General features: G+C 36.6%; 1 protein-coding gene across 2 annotated transcripts in view; it reads right to left on the reverse strand.

The window, feature by feature from the left end:
* Positions 1-19003, reverse strand: part of OGDHL (oxoglutarate dehydrogenase L) — a 77033-nt gene that overhangs the window by 51711 nt on the left and 6319 nt on the right. For both annotated transcript variants that reach the window (XM_072425029.1, XM_072425031.1), the window contains exons 2-3: positions 16517-16742; positions 3229-3414 (exon numbers count right to left, since the gene is read on the reverse strand). In XM_072425029.1, the coding sequence (XP_072281130.1) occupies positions 3229-3414; positions 16517-16720 (390 nt within the window). In that variant the 5' untranslated portion in view covers positions 16721-16742. The remainder of the gene's footprint in view (positions 1-3228; positions 3415-16516; positions 16743-19003) is intronic.

Genomic DNA, 19003 nt, shown 5'->3' on the forward strand with positions numbered 1-19003 from the left:
TACCTGTTCCAACCTACATACAAATTCAACCTAAGAATAAACCTACAGTCCCTGTCTGGTATGTAACCCGGGGACTACCTGTACTTAAGATTTTGGCCAAACTTTGTTGATCTTGACAAGCTTCCTGATCGTGGCAATAGGGGATGATACCCACATAATGTGTCTTGGCACAGCTGCCTAAAGTTCTAGTACACCTGGGAAAGATTCCTAACTCCGTACCAGGAAATGTCTGGACATGGACCTTCATGGCAGGATTATCAAGTATTTCAGCAAATGAAATAGATGTTAAAATACTTAAAACAAAATTTAAAACTGCATAAAACAATAACTCCTACATGAGGATGTGATTGTTAATAAATCTATTTTAAATATCTTTATACCTCTTTCATACTGCAGTATGCTACTTTATGCAGAGATGTATAAAGTAGACGAGAAGTTCTATTTCAATGTAAGCATACCTTTTGTTTTATTTAATACAATAAAATAGATAACGTTGTTCAAAGCTCATCTAACCAAAAAGCAAAATAGTGTTATTGGAGAGGGAACAAACCGGTAGAACCAATTTGGATCTATAAGTTGAAAATATAAGAAAATAAAGATTTTTACCAATGCTAAATACAAGTAATATTATTAATAATAATATTAATATTAATAACAAACAGCATTTATATAACACTAACAAATTACACAGCACAGTACATACGAGTTGTAAATGACAGACAGATACAGACAGTGACACAAGAGGAGAAGAGGACCCTGCCCAGAAGGACTTACAATCTAGGAGGTGGGGGAAGTATCACACAATAAGAGGGGGGGGGAGTCCTGGTGGGAAGTAGTGAGGGTTTTAAGAGACAGAAGAAGATGGGTAGACATGTTTGAAAAGATGGGTTTTGAGTGTTCTTTTAAAGGAGAAGAAAGTATGAGCAAGCTGAATGGAACAAGACCATTCCAGAGAATTGGGGCAGCTCTAGAAAACTCTTGTAGCGTGTGAGGAGGTTATGAGTGAGAAGTCATTAGTAGGTCATTAGAGAAGCTAAGAGAGTGACTAGAGGTATTTTTCTAGCAGGTCAGAAAAGTAAGTGGGACAAGAACTGTGGAGGGATTGGAAGGCAAATGGTGAAATGGAAGCCAATGAAAAGTACCACAAAGAGAAGCAGCAGAAGAGGGGTGGTGGGAAGGATGGATAAGTCTGTCTGCAGCATTGTAACAGATTGTACAGGAGAGTTAGTGGAATACTACAGAGGAGGATGTTACAGTAGTCCAGACGAGAGATGATAAAAGTGTGTTCAAGGAATTTAGTAGCCTCTGGAGACAGATGGGCGGATTTTGGAGATGATGTGCAGGTGAAAATAAAAGGACCTGGAAATGTTCTGAATATGGGGGGTAAATGAAAGGACAAAATCAAAGGTGACGCCAAGGCAATCAATGTGCCTTATGGGAGAGACCAATAACAGTTAGAAATATGTCAGGGGGAGATTTGGAATTTGAGAGGGGGCAGGGTGAATTCTCTTTTATCCTTTTTGAGTTTCAGAAATTTCCCTGTCCTGGACAAGGTTTAATGCTGCCAGTCAGTCATCTCGTCATAGACGGCTGACACAGAGCATGAAAACATGTCTAGAACTGAGGGAGAAATGTCAGGAATGAACAGATAGATTTCAGTATTATCAGCATACAGATGGTACTGTAAACCAAAGGAGCATATGAGACTACCAAGTTAGGAGGTGTACAGAGAAAAAACAACTGGTCCAAAGACTGACCCCTTGGGGAACACCAACAGGGAGGAGAGTGGGAGAGGAGGAATTACCATTGAAAGAAATATAAAAGGAGTGGCCACACAGAAACCAAACCAAGAGAGAGCAGATTCACTGATATCAATGGAAGGGATTATTTGGATTAGAAAGGAGTGATCAACAGTGTCAAAAGAGGAGGAAAGAGCTAAATGAACGAGGAGGGAAAAGCTGCCTTGAGACTTAGGAGGAGGTCATTGGCCACTTTAGGAAGGGCTGTTTCGGAGGAATGAGCTGCTCGAAAGCTAGACTGGAGAGGGTCAAGGAGGGAGTTAGTGTTCAGGTAATCGGTGAGTCTTTTATAAAAGAGTATTAAAGTGCTCAAGATGTTTGGAAACATATGGGAGAAGGAAGATAGGACAGTAGCCAGAAGGTAGAGAGGAGTCTAGTGAGGGTTTCTTCAGGATTGGGAAAACAATGCATGTTTGAAGGATGAGGGGACAGCACCCAGAGAAAGGGAGAGGTTGAAAAGTTGGATTAGCTCCGGGGTCAGGTTGGAGGAATGGGCACAGAGGTAATTGGGTCATGGAGACAGGTAGTAGATAGAGATAATGAGAGAAGAGAGGAGATTCCTCCAGAGTACCAAGGCTGAGGGAGAATAGTGAGGATTTGCAGGTGGAAGGGGTAGACATGGTGGAAGTGGCACGGTGAGCATAGAAATCATGTCTGATTTTGACAATTTTGTCTCTAAAGTAGGTGGCTATGTCCTGAGCAGAGAAGGTTGTTGTGGGGGGAGCAAATGTGGGGTTCAGGGAGGAGTCAATCGTTGAGAAGAGGCTGGGTGGGTTAAAAGCTTGGGAGGATATGACAGCTATCTACATTTGTTAGCATGCACACATTCTCAACGTGGATTTATGCTGGGTCAGTTAGGGCACGCTCAGACCTGCAGGGGGGACAAGTGGTCAGGCATGGCTCCTGATGGCTGCCACCTTGCCAGCCAGCATTTGCAGATCTAACAGCAAGAGGTACTAAACCACTCAAAAACGTATTCTCATGAGCTACTGTGGGTGGAAGCTACTTGCAGAAGAGAGATCTTTGTGAGGTTCAGAGCCAGGAAAGTTGTTCATGTAATGTTCACAAGTCACTCACCCCTCCCCTAAAACAATTGTTTTAACAACCAATGTGCTGCACCAGCTTCAGAATCCCAAAGGTGGTACAGTTCAAAACACATCACCTGAGAGCACATTGTTGTGCTTTTTTGTGTGTTTCTATTTAAAAGCAGCAATAGGTGGTTTTAATTCCCCCTATATTACCTGAACAGAAAGGGAAACCACCCCAAAGGGACATTGATTGGGAAAAATAAACATCAAGAGGTTTTGATCAAGGGGTTTCTTACATTATCTGAAAATAAGAAAAAATGTATATACACTTTCATGAATATTTTTAGAGCTATGTTAAACTTTGATATACATTTTCATCTACGTTTGCAGAGTTCCCATACCTGATAAGCTCTAATTAAGGATTGCACTGCTAAATGGTCCTCCACCAGCTTCTCTGCTTTGGCTGGTGCCATAGCAAGGCCTTGACTGCGAATAATTGAAGATTTATTCTGTACATCAATGTTTTGCACATGATTAGCTTCACCAGTAGCTCCAGGATCTGCTTTGCGAAAAAAAGCATCCCAAGACTGCACAACAAAGAGATAGAAAAATGCATTATTTATTCAATTCACAGAACTTTCAGTTAAATGTCATACTAAAAAGACTGCAAAGTTATTTTAGCAGTTAAATAAGAATATAGGAAAAAGATATATGATGGAAACTATCTTTGGCTCAACAAAATATTTTAACAAAATTACTTCGGCTTGTAAATGTTAAGGGGCTACTAAAATGTGTATTAATGATGCTTTTTCTCGGGAAGCTATAACTTCTGTCATAAAGCTGTCCATTATGAAAATTACTTAAGAACAAAAATTCAAAAAGCATTACTGGAGACAAGAAAAATCTATGACTCAGCGTGACTCAAATGCAATGTGTATCCACATCTGCAATGCATTAAGATTATTAAAAAGAGTAATTTAATTATACAGTACACTTACAATTAGGCATCTTTTAGTTTTGGTAAAATGGACATTTAAAACATTTGGCTATCTAGAAGCCTAGAAAAAATGAACCAGGCAAAACTATTTTATTCAAAGGGTATCTATTCCCATAAATTAGTATTTCGCAGCTTACCAGTCTTTAGATATGATTAGCTGTTTTTTAAAATTTATTTACCAATTATTTTCACCTGGTTGACCATGCTGTACACATTCACAGGATGACAACACTTAACTGTTCTGTATATATGAAGGAGCACTGTTGTCAAATATTATTCATGTCATATAATATAACTATTATAAAATAAAATATAATTTATTATGTCATATTAAAATATATTCCAGGTTGAATCATACGAGACTACATATGCACAATAAACATATCAGCCTCTAAAAATGAAAACCAAATAATGAATAGGACAAACCTGCTTTAAAAATGTATGCAAGTAGGCAGAACCTTCCTTAAAATGATGGCGAAATGGGCAAATCTTGGTATTGAAATGGCACTTATATGCAAACACTGATTTATTAAAGATGACTAGCAAATCCTCTTTGAAAAAGATGAACAAAACAGGGCACATTCTCACATTTTTTGTTGCTTTAGAGCCTGAAAAATTGGCACACGCAAATATTTTTTTCAGCTGCATTTACTTGAATGCAACTTATAACATCAAAGGGAAAGATATAATAGCAGCAGTTAGAACTGTTAATGTATATGTGCAATATAGATTCACCTTTTTCTCCTCATCATTGATCATTGTCATGTTGGAAGGGTAATGTTCTTCTCATTACCAACTTTCTGGCAGAGGGTAGCTGATTTTTCTGCAGAAATTATTAGTACTTTACCATATCTCTTTTCTGTCAATCCTGACAAGTGTCCTATAGTCTCTGCTACAGAGAAACACCCCCATAACAGAGTGCAGTTACTTTCATGCTTTATTGAAGGTATAGTGTTCTTTGTAAGGCGAGTTGTATTGGCTTTCCACAAGATGTATTGGAGTGTTAAGGGCCAAAATGGTTTGATTTGAAGCCTTATCAGACCATAAAACATTTTTTCGCTTGGCCTCAATCTTCAAATTACAATTTGGAAAAGTTCAATTGAGCCTTAATAGGGTCTTTTCTTATGGGTGGCTTTTTTCTTCCAACCCCCCAATACAAGCCACAATTGTGAAGCAGTTGTAATATTGTTGTCATATGCACACAATAACCGCTCCCTACCAAAGTTACATGGTATGTCAGGTTGAAAAAAAGTCCATGAAGTTCAACCATCAGGGAAATAAACATATCCCAGATATAAAACCCTATGGACATAGTTGGTCCAGAGGAAGGCAAAAAAACCCTGGTACAATTTGCTCCAACAGGGGAAAAAAATTCCTTCCTGATCCCATGAGGCAATCGGATGTTCCCTGGATCAACAGTCTGTAATCTTTTCTTAAAAACTTTAATACCCAGTTAATTTCTGTGCTTCTAACTATTTCCTAAAACAATCTATAGTATTTGCTGAAACTACTTCCTGAGGGAGCCAATTCCACTTTTTCACAGGCCTCACAGTAAAGAATACCTTCCTTATCCAGAGCTTAACCTTCTTTTTCTCCAGACACAAAGAGTGCCCTCTTGTTCTCTGTAATGATCTTGTGGTGAATAATTAGAAAGAGAGTTCTCTATATGGACCATTTATAAATTTATACAAGGTGATCATACTCCCCTCTAAACGTCTCTTCTACAGGGAAAATAGATTCAGTTCAGCTAATCTCTACTCATAGCTGAGCTCCTCCATTCCTTTTATTAGTTTAGTTGCCATTCTCTGCACTCTCTCCAATTCCACAATGTCCTTTTTGTGAACTGGTGCCCAAAACTGGACTGCATATTCCAGATGTGGTCTGACCAATGCTTTGTACAGCGGCAGGATAATGTCTCCATCTCTGTAGTCTATTCCTCTTTTAATACAAGAAAGTACTTTGCTAGCTTTAGATATTGCAGCTTGGCATTGCATGCTGTTATTAGGTCTATGATCTACCAAAACCCTCAGATCCTTTTCCATTTCTGACTCCCCCAAATGTATTCCCCATAGACAGTATGAAGCATGCATGTTGTTAGCTCCCATAAATATCATTTGCCACTTGACTGCCCAATCAAACATTACATAGAGGTCTGCTTGTAGATTATAGACATCCTGTATGGTCCTAATTCCATTACATAGCTTGATGTCATCTGCAAACACAGAAATGGTACTTTTAATCCCAATTTCTATATCATTTATAAAGTTGTTAAACAGTAAAGGTCCCAACACTGAACCCTGGGGTACACCGCTAATACCTTTAGACCATTCAAAGTATAAATCATTAATCACTACTCTCTAGATGCGATCTTTAAGCCAGTTCCCTATCCATTTACAGATTGACTTTTCTAAACCTATTGACCCTAACTTACATTCTAACCCCCCTTAGCATTCTAGTTATGTCAGTATTTCTATGCAAAAATCGTTACAATTTTTTGCATGGAAACTGGTTGTTTAATATTGTGGGCCTGTAATTCTTAAGAATAACTCCCGGGTATGATAAAGTTTGAAACACAAATCATAGATTATAATATAATAAATAATTATCAATAATGATTAAAAAAATGAAATAATATACCAATCAATGTAATTTAAAAAATGTTATCAAATCAAATCATATCAAAAACACTGAAATTTGTCCAAAATGTGAATCAGGGTACTGGACAATGGTGCCAGAGAGCAGGCAGCAGGAACGTCTCAACGTGTATTTAGTTTAACAAGCAGAAACAGCTGTTTCTGAAGAAGAGCACCAGCAAAACATTAGTGGCCAAACAGTGTACTGCAGTCCCTTTAAGAAAAATGCGATCCGAAATTCATGCTGGAAAATTGACTTGCACATTTATTATTTATTGTATTTCACATTGTAATCTGCTTTTAAATTTACCGCCCGGTCACACCCCCTGAATGTACCGACAATTCATGCATCACCCGGAAGAAGTGATGCAGAAGCTTGCCGGGGATCGCAGGGCGCATGTAGGAGTTTTTTTTTCCTACCCCGAGTGTGACTCGGGATTACGGCTTTTTGAAAGTCAAATCCACCCCGAGTCACACTCTGGAATACAGCAAGGGGGGGTTAACTGTCTGTGGAGTACTGTCAAATGCTTTAGCAAAGTCCAAGAACACTATATCAATTGCTACTCCACTGTCTACCTGTTTACTTACTTCCTCATAAAAAGAGAGTAAATGTGTTTGACAACTTCGGTCTTTCTTGAATCCATGCGTACTATCACTTATAATATTATTTTCTAGCAGAAACTTCTCTATGTGGTACTTTATCAAACTCTCAAGGACCTTTCCAATTATGGAAGTTAAACTTAGTAGGTACTTGGTAATAACTATGCTCCCTTTTTGAAGATAGGAACCACATTGGCCTTAAAGCCCCAATCCATTGGTACCATGCCAGTGACTAAAAAGTCTCTCAAAATTATAAACACAGGCTTTGAAATAACTGAGCTCAGCTCTTTGAGGACATGTGGATATAATTTGTAAGGTCCTTGTGCTTTGTCAACCTTAATTTTGCCTAACTGTTCAGAAACATCCTTTAAAAGGGCCTACATGTTCAGATCTGATATTTTTGCTATTAATATATTTTTTTAAAAAATTTTGAGTTTTCCTTACTTTCGTAAGTTTTGCACATTTTATCTCTTTTTTACATCTTGTGGTATATTCTTATAGTTTTCAAATGATGAAGGTGATCCTTCATTTTTATATTTTTGGAATGCCCTTTTCTTACTCTTTATGGCTTTTTTAACATTAGTTGTGAGCCACATAGGTTTTATTTTAGTCTCCTAAACTTATTACCATTTTGGATATATACCATATATACTATAACTCCAAAGTTTCCAGAGATCTTCTGACAGTACCTTGCGACCCATAGTTGATTGTTTGCTTTCAGTTGTACTACCAAGCACTAGGAATATCTGTTTTAATGCTGAACTTATTAAAATTACTACAGTTGATCACAAACACCAATTACTACAGAGAAGGTGATTAGTTACACCTAATTACAAGTATTTGTTTTTAAGACGGGGTGCTTCTTTATCCATCTCAGTGATTCTGTTAGTTTTATTAATTTTCCGTTAATGTAAATGCAAAGTGATTATACCTTTCACTTGGAAATTATAAATTCCATTAAGTAAATACAGCTGGAAAAATTATTTTGTATATGTGTGTCATTTCAGGCTGCAAAGCAAAAAAACAAATGTAAATATATATTGGAGGGAAAGACTTACTAACCACTATATAACTTTTTTGTTCGGATTAGATTTTCTGGGTGATACAACACTTTTTAGTTATATTAGTAAAAAAATTTTCTTTAAAATAATTTTACAAGATTATTTATACTAAACATTACAGCTGTCACTTTTATGATATTGTAGACAAATGACATTACAAGCCTATCCTGACAGTCTTCCCCAACTAGAAATTCCAATACTCCAAGTCCAGAACTCATCAACTTATGATGAAGTCTGTCACAGTAGCATTGCTGTGGGTATTGATTATTTGTAAAGAATGGAATTCTCTCTTTGTGAAACTAGTAGATATTGTTTGGTTACTGAACACAAAAACAGCCATCCCACGACCAAAACCCAGGAACACATTGCATGGACATACTTCACTTGTAATTTTTGTTTGCATTAATATTAGTTAGAAAAATGCAAGAATTCTAAAGTGGAGGCAAGCCTTCCTAGTCCATAGCCTAAAACCCAAGTGAACTTTTAGTTTAATATAGAAAAATACATATCAGTTGTGCAAAGTCTTTAGGTCAGGCATGTCCAGCCCGCGGGCCGATTGCGGCCTGTGTTTAGGCTTTCACCAGCCCGCAGCCTCCGTCATCAAATCCGTGCAGAGCACTTTGTTGGTATCACACACACAGGCCGTATATTATTGATTGGGGGTGTGCTGTGCAGGTATCACGCAGACCACGCCACACTAACCCCGAGCACGTGCTTGCATTGACACTGGGTTTTGTACAACACTGCCCCCCCCCATAGCCTATATATGGCGTACTTTTCTTGTTACTGAGCAGCCATCAGGACATGCAGGGTGTACAAAGGGATCTGCTGCAGATCAGATAGATGTGTAAAATTATTTTTGACTGTGTAGAATCTCCCACAAATTATTCAGCAAAATTACACCTGACGCATCCTAAAGTTCACAAACAGTAGAAAAAGGAAAAATGCATGCAAACCACATTTGCATGAATTATCCTCCACTTCTTTAGAAGGATATTTGTTTCTATGGTTAAAAACATATATAGTTATCATTTCAAAATTGAATACAATTGAATAAAATTTTATTAGGATGGATGATTCATGCACATGTGGTTTGCATGTCTTGCTGTATTATCGCTTGTTAAATAAATAAATAAATAACTTAATGGTTCAAAGAATGTCAGGCTGAATGGTCGGCCCCCACACATTATCACCTCACCAAATCTGGCCCTATTTGCAAAAAGTTTGGACACCCCTGCTTTAGGTTATCTATAGAAAGCAGCTAAACCATAACTGAAAAAAGTCTCCTGCCAGAATGTTATTTATACTGTAGTTTTCAAAAGTATAAATGACAACTTTTCATTAGTCAGAGTCATTCCCCTAATATATTATAATAGATTTTTTTTTAAACCCAGCAACCAGCATGAATCATCAAAAGGCATCACGTATTTCTTTGGAGTAGTTTAAGTGAATGTCAGATTTACTACCTTATAAAAAGAATATTGTTTTACAGTACACAATGTGAGTGTTCATTAACATGTTCACAGTATCCACAGAAGCCACATTTAAAGCTGCACATCTGGTTACAGAGGTCAACCAATAATTTTTGGAAAATGCCCTTCTAAACACTATTTACAGTGTGGATTTGATGTTGTTTATCGTCTTCATAGCTAAAAAGAAGATACTAAGATGAGATCAGATGATGTTATTTCGTAATTAATCACTTTCTTACTGGTATGGGAGTATTTTGTTTGGTTTTGTGTATAGAGCAGTATCTCTCCAGATAGTAGACTAACTCTACTTCCAAGAAGTTCTTTTCAAAGTCTTATGATTTTATTCCTGCAGGAGCAATCTCTCGTGAATGAGAGAGGCAAAGTCAGTCTCATCTCACACAGTTCCATTTTTAGCCCTAAACAATGACTGTATGGAATACTTCTCACTAAGGGAGATGAATGAGTACTGCTCGCACAGAGAATAGTGTTCTTTGTGGTTTCTTTTTTATAAAGTCTACTGGCCAATGTATAATTTCATTTATCAATTTGTACATTCAGAGAAGTGATTTTATTCTGATTGCAACCTATGGTAAAATTCATATGTATTCAAATTTTAAATAAAGGGCAACTCAGAGCTGACAAAAACATCATCTGTGAACCTATTTGACAAAAGATGGTACAGGGCACTGAGGAACTAGCATCAAATGGTAGGATGGCAATGAGGCAACAACTTTTCCCATATTTATTAAACAAAACAAAAAAAAACTATACAGTCTTCCCTGTTACAGGACAATATTTGTCTGGGAATATAGTGTACCATAAATTTAAATTCATAGTTATGTATACATGACTCAAAGGGGTTGTCCTCAGCAAAATAACAGACTTTAAACCAAAATATATAGTCTTCACAAATTGTTCAGGTTGGCTTCCCCTTTCATAGAAAAAGTGGTTCCAACCTCTCACAGGCAAAAGTACAAAGAGACTGGCTCACAGCGACTGCTGCTTAGCTTTAGGTATGCTAAATAGGCCTCTGGGTCTCGGGAAAACGTTGAAACGTCCCTACAAACAAATTGCTACTGGTTTACCTCAGTAGTAATATCTACTACTGCGGTCCCACATATTACCCTTCCAACACTTTGCCTGGTAATACAGGTAACCTCTTTGTGTGACACAGTACAGACAAGCGGGTCAGTAGGCCCTCGCTGCGGGGGGTGCGCTGACCATGTCCCCCTCATGAAATTGCTGGTATAGGGCGGTGGGTGGGTTGTCTCTCTGAACACAACCCCCCGGGTTCTGGTATCATGACGTAACCCTGTTGGAAGTTTCTTCCCCTTTGACTGACACATAGGCAGGGGTGTGGTGGGGCGGGCACGTCATGGATAGTACCGTGCCCCCTCTTCTTTTTTTTACCACTACACTCCTGCTTCCAATAACAGATTAGTTTAGGATTTTTGTCAAATGTCAGCTAATGTCAGCTTTTACTAATATTTTAATATATTCTGTCTTATGCATATTTGTATACATATTGTGTTTAGGTTTTGCAATAAGTACTGTAGGGTCTTTCCTTTAGATGAGAATATAATTCCTTTTTTCATTTATGGTTAATTTTTACTGTTTTATACTTAAAAAAAAAATACTAGGACAGCTGAATTTTATTCTGGGTTAATCAGAGTCTCTTTAATAGACGGAAGCTGTGTACCCAAAAAAAGACTGAATGCTGTTTGTTCTTTTATTTAACTGTGCATTTCATAGGTCACATTAAAAGGGATAAAAGTTTTTAAATGATTTATAGGTGGACTCATTTGATAGATCACTAAAACCTGGCATTTTACCAGGGGTGTGCAAACATTTATATCCTCTATATAAAATAAACCGCCTCTATATAAAATCTAACCGAGTTAGATCCCATAATGACCACATGATATCACTGACTTCTGTTTGCATTTACATCACTTTAAGTGACCTTTAAGTAACTTTAAGTCATCATGAGACATTAGTGGTGTGAACTGTGCTCAGCCAACAGTGCCTGCACGGTTCATTCATAAAAATTAAACTTAAAATTTGCTTGATGTGCCTTGCTGGGAAGATTTCCTTTTATTTCCTTGGAAAAGGGATGGGTATTTCCATAGAAAATTGTCCATTAAGCATTTGTGAAAATGGGTCACCTCATCTATTGTTCAACATCTATTGTTTTGGTGATATTGTTCACCAGGACAAATAAGGGGTTGAATCTTCCAATACAATTGTAAACCATTTCTGTAGGTCAATGTTACAACACATTCACAACCTAAAGCAGAATTTAAGTCAACCCCCCAAAAATGTGTAGCAGGTCGATTTTCTTTTTTTTTTTGGCTCCTCCATCACAAAATCCTTTTGCATTCAAATATCAAGGGTTCACAGGACTAGATAAAGAAAATCTTAAGACCAAGTAGTGTAAACAGTCCATAAAACTGTGAGGATTCCTTAAGTAGTTCCAAGTCCTTTAAAATGGCTTTGCTGGGAAAAATACACCAACAAAACATTAACTAACAGAGCTGCAACATATAAAATTTGTTTATGATTTGCAGGCTTTCATGCACTTACTGTAATTAGTAAACCTAACTGTCTGCTGCCAGGGACTCACTATATGACCTGCTTATGTACAAGAAGAGTGATTACTGAGATATAAGATATAAGTCCATTGTGACATCACTAGCTGTCCCTCAAAAAGGCTCACAATCTAATGTCCCTACCATAGCCATTTATTTAACACAGTCGAAAATCAATTTTAAGGGGGAGGGGACCAATGAACCTAATTGTGTTTTTTTGTAATGTGGGAGGAAACCGATGTACCTTGAGGAAACCCACGCAAGCACTGGAACATCCTGCAAACCCTATGCAGATAGTTTCCTGGCCATGATTCAAACCTGAGACCTAACGCTGCAAAGGGGATAGTGCTGAACTCTGAGCCACCATGCTGCTCACAAATTAACTTCGGTCAGGTCAGTTATATGGAGAACAGTTATTATAACATCAAGACCTCAATTCAAAGGCATATAGAGTATCTGAAGTTTTATCTTAATTTAAAAGTAAAACACATTGTGTTGAAGTAATGTTAAAAAAATATTGATTTTTTGTAAAGTTTGAAAAGGTGAGTACAGCTATATATCACACACTTGTGTGCAGGGAACTTTATAAAATGCAGGGTTTGTTTGCCATCTGTGTTTCACAAGATCACAATTTAGTTCCTGTAGATGCACAAATCTCAAGTGATGCCAACCAGTTTTGCACAGTTGGATTACCCTAGTCACCAGAACAAAAAGTTTATAGTTTAAGTGATACCCTTTATGGTATGGTATGAAATACAGTTAATGTTTTAACTTGGGTGTAACATGCTGTGTAATGTTTAGGAACATTAGACTGGAATATGTAACTTATAAGAGGAGTGCTGTCTCATTTATATATATAAAAAGGGTATAATGTATGATAAATAAAATGTACCTAATGACTGTTGGGAGTGTTGTGGATGGAATAGGTAATATAATCAGGACAGTAAGTGGTCATCTATAGAAGTTTTGTTGGTTAAAATACGTAGGGATGCTAAAAGGATACCTGATAGACATTTAGAAGTGGATTCAGTGTAACCATTAAGTGTAAACCCTATTCTTTGTCTTTGGTAAATTCTTTGCTATACATGAAAAAGTAAACTTTTCTTATTATTTAAAGGCAGAAGTTGTGTTGTATCGTTGAATAGAGAAGGTAAAGGGTTTGTTTTTCTTGTTCATTGTGTGCCTGTTTGGGAGATTCTCCCTGTGGCCATCAACCTTATCACAACTATACAGTTTGCTAGATAGTGCTTGCCACGATGTAGGCCACAATTGATGTTTATTTCAAACACTGATCACTAGTCACCAATGAAAATCTATAGACCACTTATTGTCATTATTATTGCTTTAAAATATTGATCATGGCTATTAAATGTGTCAGTCAGTCACTCTATTCAAATTTAGGATAACTCCGGTATGGCAATCAAAGCACTGATCAACACTTTTTATAAATAATGCATAATAAGAGTAACGATTTTATTTAAAAAAAAAAAATTTAAACAAAGAAGTGGCAATCTGTTCACTTGCCAAATCTTTATGAACAGGCCGCTAATTCTCACATTAGAAAAATTTTCTCTCTCTGGTTTGTCTCTAAGACAGGAAGTGAAAGGAAATCTTTGCAGCAAGACAGCACGAGAAAACAATATAGATGTTGTTACCATTTTCACACTCTAAAAAAGTTTGGTAGTAAATTGAGATTAAGGATATTTACATATAGGTAAAAAAATAATGTATTCTTCACTGTGACAAAAAAATATCTGAGTTAGTACATACAATAATGTAGATGCAAACATTCAGCCACTATAGATATGGACACGTATCTGTTGAATGAACTTGCTCTGTATTTAGGGCAAACAATGGTCTACAATGAAGCCACACAATGCTTCCATGGAGAAAGGATCAAGTTGTAGAAAGGAGAACACACCATCCAGACAAATTGAGGTGCTTACTGGGCTGCAAAGATTGATTACTAGATTGAATCCTGTCTCCAAACAGAATTAATATGCCCAGACAAAGGATCGGTGGAATAGAAGCGCTTAAAGTCACGTTGAGAGGCTTACCAAACTGCAGTGACATTCAGACAGAAATACATCACTGTCATAAATAGAGTTAATGGAAGATTTTGCCATCAGGCCTCAAATACTTTAAAGAATAAGCTTTCAGGAGAACAATGCTGATACTGGAAATGAATCTTGAATAAAAGCAAGGCTCTCAATAAAATATCCTGGACTTGTTTCATAAGGTCATTTTATAAATTGGACCACTATGAAAGAGACACAAACATTAGTTTAATACAAGTCCTGCATTTAAACTAAGACTCAAACGTTAATGAGGAACATTGGAAATGTTTTGCTTTTATATATAACTAAAGCCAATATTCATTCTGTCATACTTGTCAGATTTTAAAAATTAACTGCCCTGACACTAGGGCAAAGTGAACATTAACCTTAAGGAGGAATTTAGGGCACATGTAAAATCTACTTTTTTACTGCACAGTCAGATTTTCTTACATTAACTAGGAGAGGAAGGTTTCAGCATCTTGCACACCAACAGAAATATGAAACTACCAGAGCTCCTAATAGCTAAATTAAAGGGAAGCCCTGAAAACTAGAATTTGTATATTTTCTTTTTCACATGCAGTATTTTTTATTTAGCACAGGTACTCAACAGTAAGCCTAATTTAATCAATACATAGGATGATGGGAACAAGACAATTATAGACAATTACATTTCAATTGGTTCTGTGGCTTTGGGTGCCTTTAGGCAATTTTTTTATACATGGCATATTTTAAGGCACAACGATGGTATCATAGTCCTGTAAGAGCCACTCTATTTTACTAAAAAGGTTGCCGAATTGATAGATTGTTCAGCTGAATCCAAACAACTGTGAACCGGCAGTTTATAATGCAATATGTTCATGCTGGTAGCAAATGCAATCAGCTGCTACAGGCATGTTGTTAATGTACACAGTGGATGGCATTCTCTTTTTCTGGTGGCTATATTTAAATAGCTATTCAAACACAAATACACATTTTAATTTTGCGGCATTTGACAAAATATATTTAAGAAGAATTTGCTGACCTGATTTCTCTGCATTTCATATGAACCTCAACAAGATGTGCTAAAAAGCAACACAATGCAAAGCAGGTCAAACACGGCCCTTTGAACTGACATGTGCGCTACTCAATAAGTCGATGGGATTTTCATTACCTGTTTTTGCAGTGAGTTCCATAAATCAAGATTTGGCATGGAAGATGGCTATGGAAATATATTATTTGATGCCTAAACATTTACTTTGCAAAAAAAACACAACTTTAAATATGAGATAATCTATAAAGATATACACAGTTGTAACATAGCTCTGTTATTTGCAAAATAAAATGTAGTGTGTACTTACTGGCTGCTAACTTGTTCTTCAAATATATATGCTGTAGGTCAGTTAGAGCCTTACTTATATTAGGTCACAAAACTTTGTATTTCATGACCCCCAACAATGACATTCTCTTATTTGCTTAATTTTGGTTTGAATATATGCCACTGAAAAAATTTTTTATATATGATTATTAAGTACAAAAAAATGCAAAAAAATGCTTTTGATCAGGAATTTAGAGCTGTCCTGTGTCCTCTGCATAGCCCCTGTGTTATATGAAAAAGCCCCCACCAGTTTTTGCTTTGGAGTGGGTTGAGTGGAGTAGTAGTAATAGAAATAGTCACAGGGAGGGGCTGACTCCATTTATTTTACAAAAATTTGTATTGTGTTGTCAGCCCACAACATAACTATTTAAGTACACTCCTGGCATATTGATACATATTTTACTGTACTTGGAAGGAATTTAAATCGATAAAATAGGAGGGGGGGTATTTGGGGTGTATGGCATATGTTATATTTATTAAACCTTGAAAAACACTTAACCAGGCAATCCCAGGATTGTAACCACACACCAAAACCAAACCTGATCCTTACCAGATACCCACAAAGGATAACTGACTACAAACCATAGCCAATGGCTTTTGAAGGTCAAAAAATATCTTAAGGGAAGAAAAAAAATTGGGAAATCAGGCAGTCCATAGATGGAATTCACTAGGACAAATATCATCATTAAATATCATCGTTATTCACAAATATCATCGTTATTCACTATCATAATATCATGTTAATCAAGATGATTCATCATAATAGGGGAATTACACAGGCTAGGAAAATAGGATAACATAGTTTTCCCAAATATAATGGATCTACAGGTAAAAAGAAAACGTTTTTTTTTCTGTGACACAAACCTTGTTGTAAGGAAAGTTTAACCAGCATCTGAGATAATGAAATGGTATTTATCGTCATTTTACCTTGTGAACACTCTTCGGATTCTCCAGCCATGCAAAGTACATTTCTTCTACATAACTTGAGTTAGTTCCACTTAAAAATGGGTCTTCCACTTCAGAAGAATATGCACATCTTGGTAGCAATGGCCGGGAGTTAACTGTTGACCTCACCAGCAAACCAAAGCTGCATGATTTCAGTTTAACGGCAAGGGACCTGAGGTGGCTCATCGTCTCTCATTTACCAGTTTACCTGCAAAGAAGATTTTACAACATTAACAGGACAATCTAACAATCTAATGAAATTCTACAGAAATTGTGGCCATGCTCCACCAGAGACATTAGACATTAGACACTTAGCCTTTGAATATGTGGTTACAAAAAAATCTAGCAGACACTATTCCTCTCCATCAGTGGTATTGTTATCCCACAACCAAGAACCATAATGAAACGCTTATTTAAGTCCAGCAGGAAGATTAGGTCCCCTCATAGTAGACACAGCGGCCCTACTTTGAGATAGCAGAAACCATCAATAAACTGCAATGAAAACTAAGAGCTTAGTTTGGGTGGACTGATCCTACAGAAGGAGTAAAAATTTGAATTTGACTTTTTGGATAACGCAACAATTTCTCCTTTCCTGCAACAGCCTGACAAATGACGATTTCTTCATGCATAGAAAGGGCTAATAGAAATGAATATATGTATGGAAACATATTGTGCTTTTCCTGGCATCCTCTGTTAAATGTTAAAAGTTCAACTCAATGTTAAAAGTTCAACTCAAGTCAGTGAAAACATAAGCAATATGAACTGCTTTCTGCATACGGTTACAGGAAAAATATATTTCTTAAAAACAAAAAAAAACCTTGCTTGAGCAAACCAACAATTTAATTAAAATAGTATCTGCAAATACAATACTTCCTCTAATTGTTCCACACTCTGCCCCCAAAGGGTGGAAAAAAGAAACCTTGTGTAAGAAAACAAAACTTTCACAGAGCTGAAGACTCTCTTCCCACCCCAAAGTCCCAGGTGTCAGTGAATCTGAGATTCCCCGAAACATTGGTGGAGAATCTTCCAGGTCCACATGTTTCACTGGTAGTAATTTTTTCTCCTCCACAGCATGTTCTCCTCCACAGAAAATGTTATCACATAGAGGAAGTGATGTGAGGGACACGCTCTCCAATACCCAGAAGTACTTTTCCTTCACTGCCAGCTCCCAAATTAATCATAGGGGTAGTGAAAAAGAGATAAGTGTATGCTGCTGATTTGGGGTCAAAATTAAAATAAACCTGCTGCTTTGTTCTGCATGGATATATTATTATTAATTTTTATTTATATACTGCCACTATATTACACAGCACTTTACAAAGTCCATAGTCATGTCACTAACCGTCCCTAAAAGCAGCTTACAATCTTATTTCCCTACTATATTCATAATAACACAGTCTAAGAACTGTTTTTGAGGGGAAGCAAGTTAATCCAACTGCATGTATGTGAATTTTTTTGCTTTAGACACAAGACTTAGGCTGCATATACACACTAGATTTGTGTTGTTGGAAAGGATCTTTCTCGATCCTTTCTAACGACAAAAGACTGAAAGACCCATGTACAGCATACAGCGCCATTCCGCTCTATCGTCTTTCACCGTTTGTGGATCCGTCAGAATGGATCCATGAAGGACGTTGGACGGCCACTGTACACACTTCAGATTCCCATCCGATACTCTGAGACAAGAATAAGATGAGAATAATCTGACATTTGTTCATAGCCTTATAACGTTAATAAAAAGGTTTAATAATTAAATTTTAATTAATAATGATATAATTATTAATTATATATATAATATATAATTATAATAATAATTATATATAATATATAATTATATGTATATATATATATATATAATTATAATTTTAATTAATAATTAAAATTAATAAAAAGGCACAGATACTGGCAAAGGGACGGTTGCAGCAGCAATGACAGTACTGCTAATCTAGAAACAATGTGCAGATCTAAGTTCCCCCAGCTGTTAAAAAAAGCTACAGGCTTGTTAATCAGCAGTGTCAATGATGGTAGGTATGACCCCCGAAACAAGCACAGAATAATAGTAGCAACTTTGCTCTAAAAATGCCTAGTGCAGAATTGTGGGAAAGCATGGAAAATATCTAAGCTTTTCCTAGGATAAAAATGCCAGAAAAGGAAATCAACCAAATGGGGGAACTGTGAAATTCCAAGTCTAGACAAGAGATAAAAGACAGAGAGAAAGGAGAATACCTGGCCTTAGCATTGGGTTTAGCCACCATTATATTGATTTGTATTGCTTATGTAAAAATAAAAGTATTATTAGAATGTCATATTTCCATGTTATCCTTCTGCAAAGCTGCAAATCATCATGTAACCTATATTGCTGTGTAAGCCATCTGTTCATTTACATGGAGATTTTGGGTAGTCATTTTGTTATAATCTGTAAAATGTAAATCAGAAAACCAGTTCACAGAGTGATACTTCAAAAGATAA

This window comes from Pyxicephalus adspersus, chromosome 10 (genome assembly GCF_032062135.1).
Source record: "Pyxicephalus adspersus chromosome 10, UCB_Pads_2.0, whole genome shotgun sequence".
In the NCBI taxonomy this organism is placed as follows: Eukaryota; Metazoa; Chordata; class Amphibia; order Anura; family Pyxicephalidae; genus Pyxicephalus; species Pyxicephalus adspersus.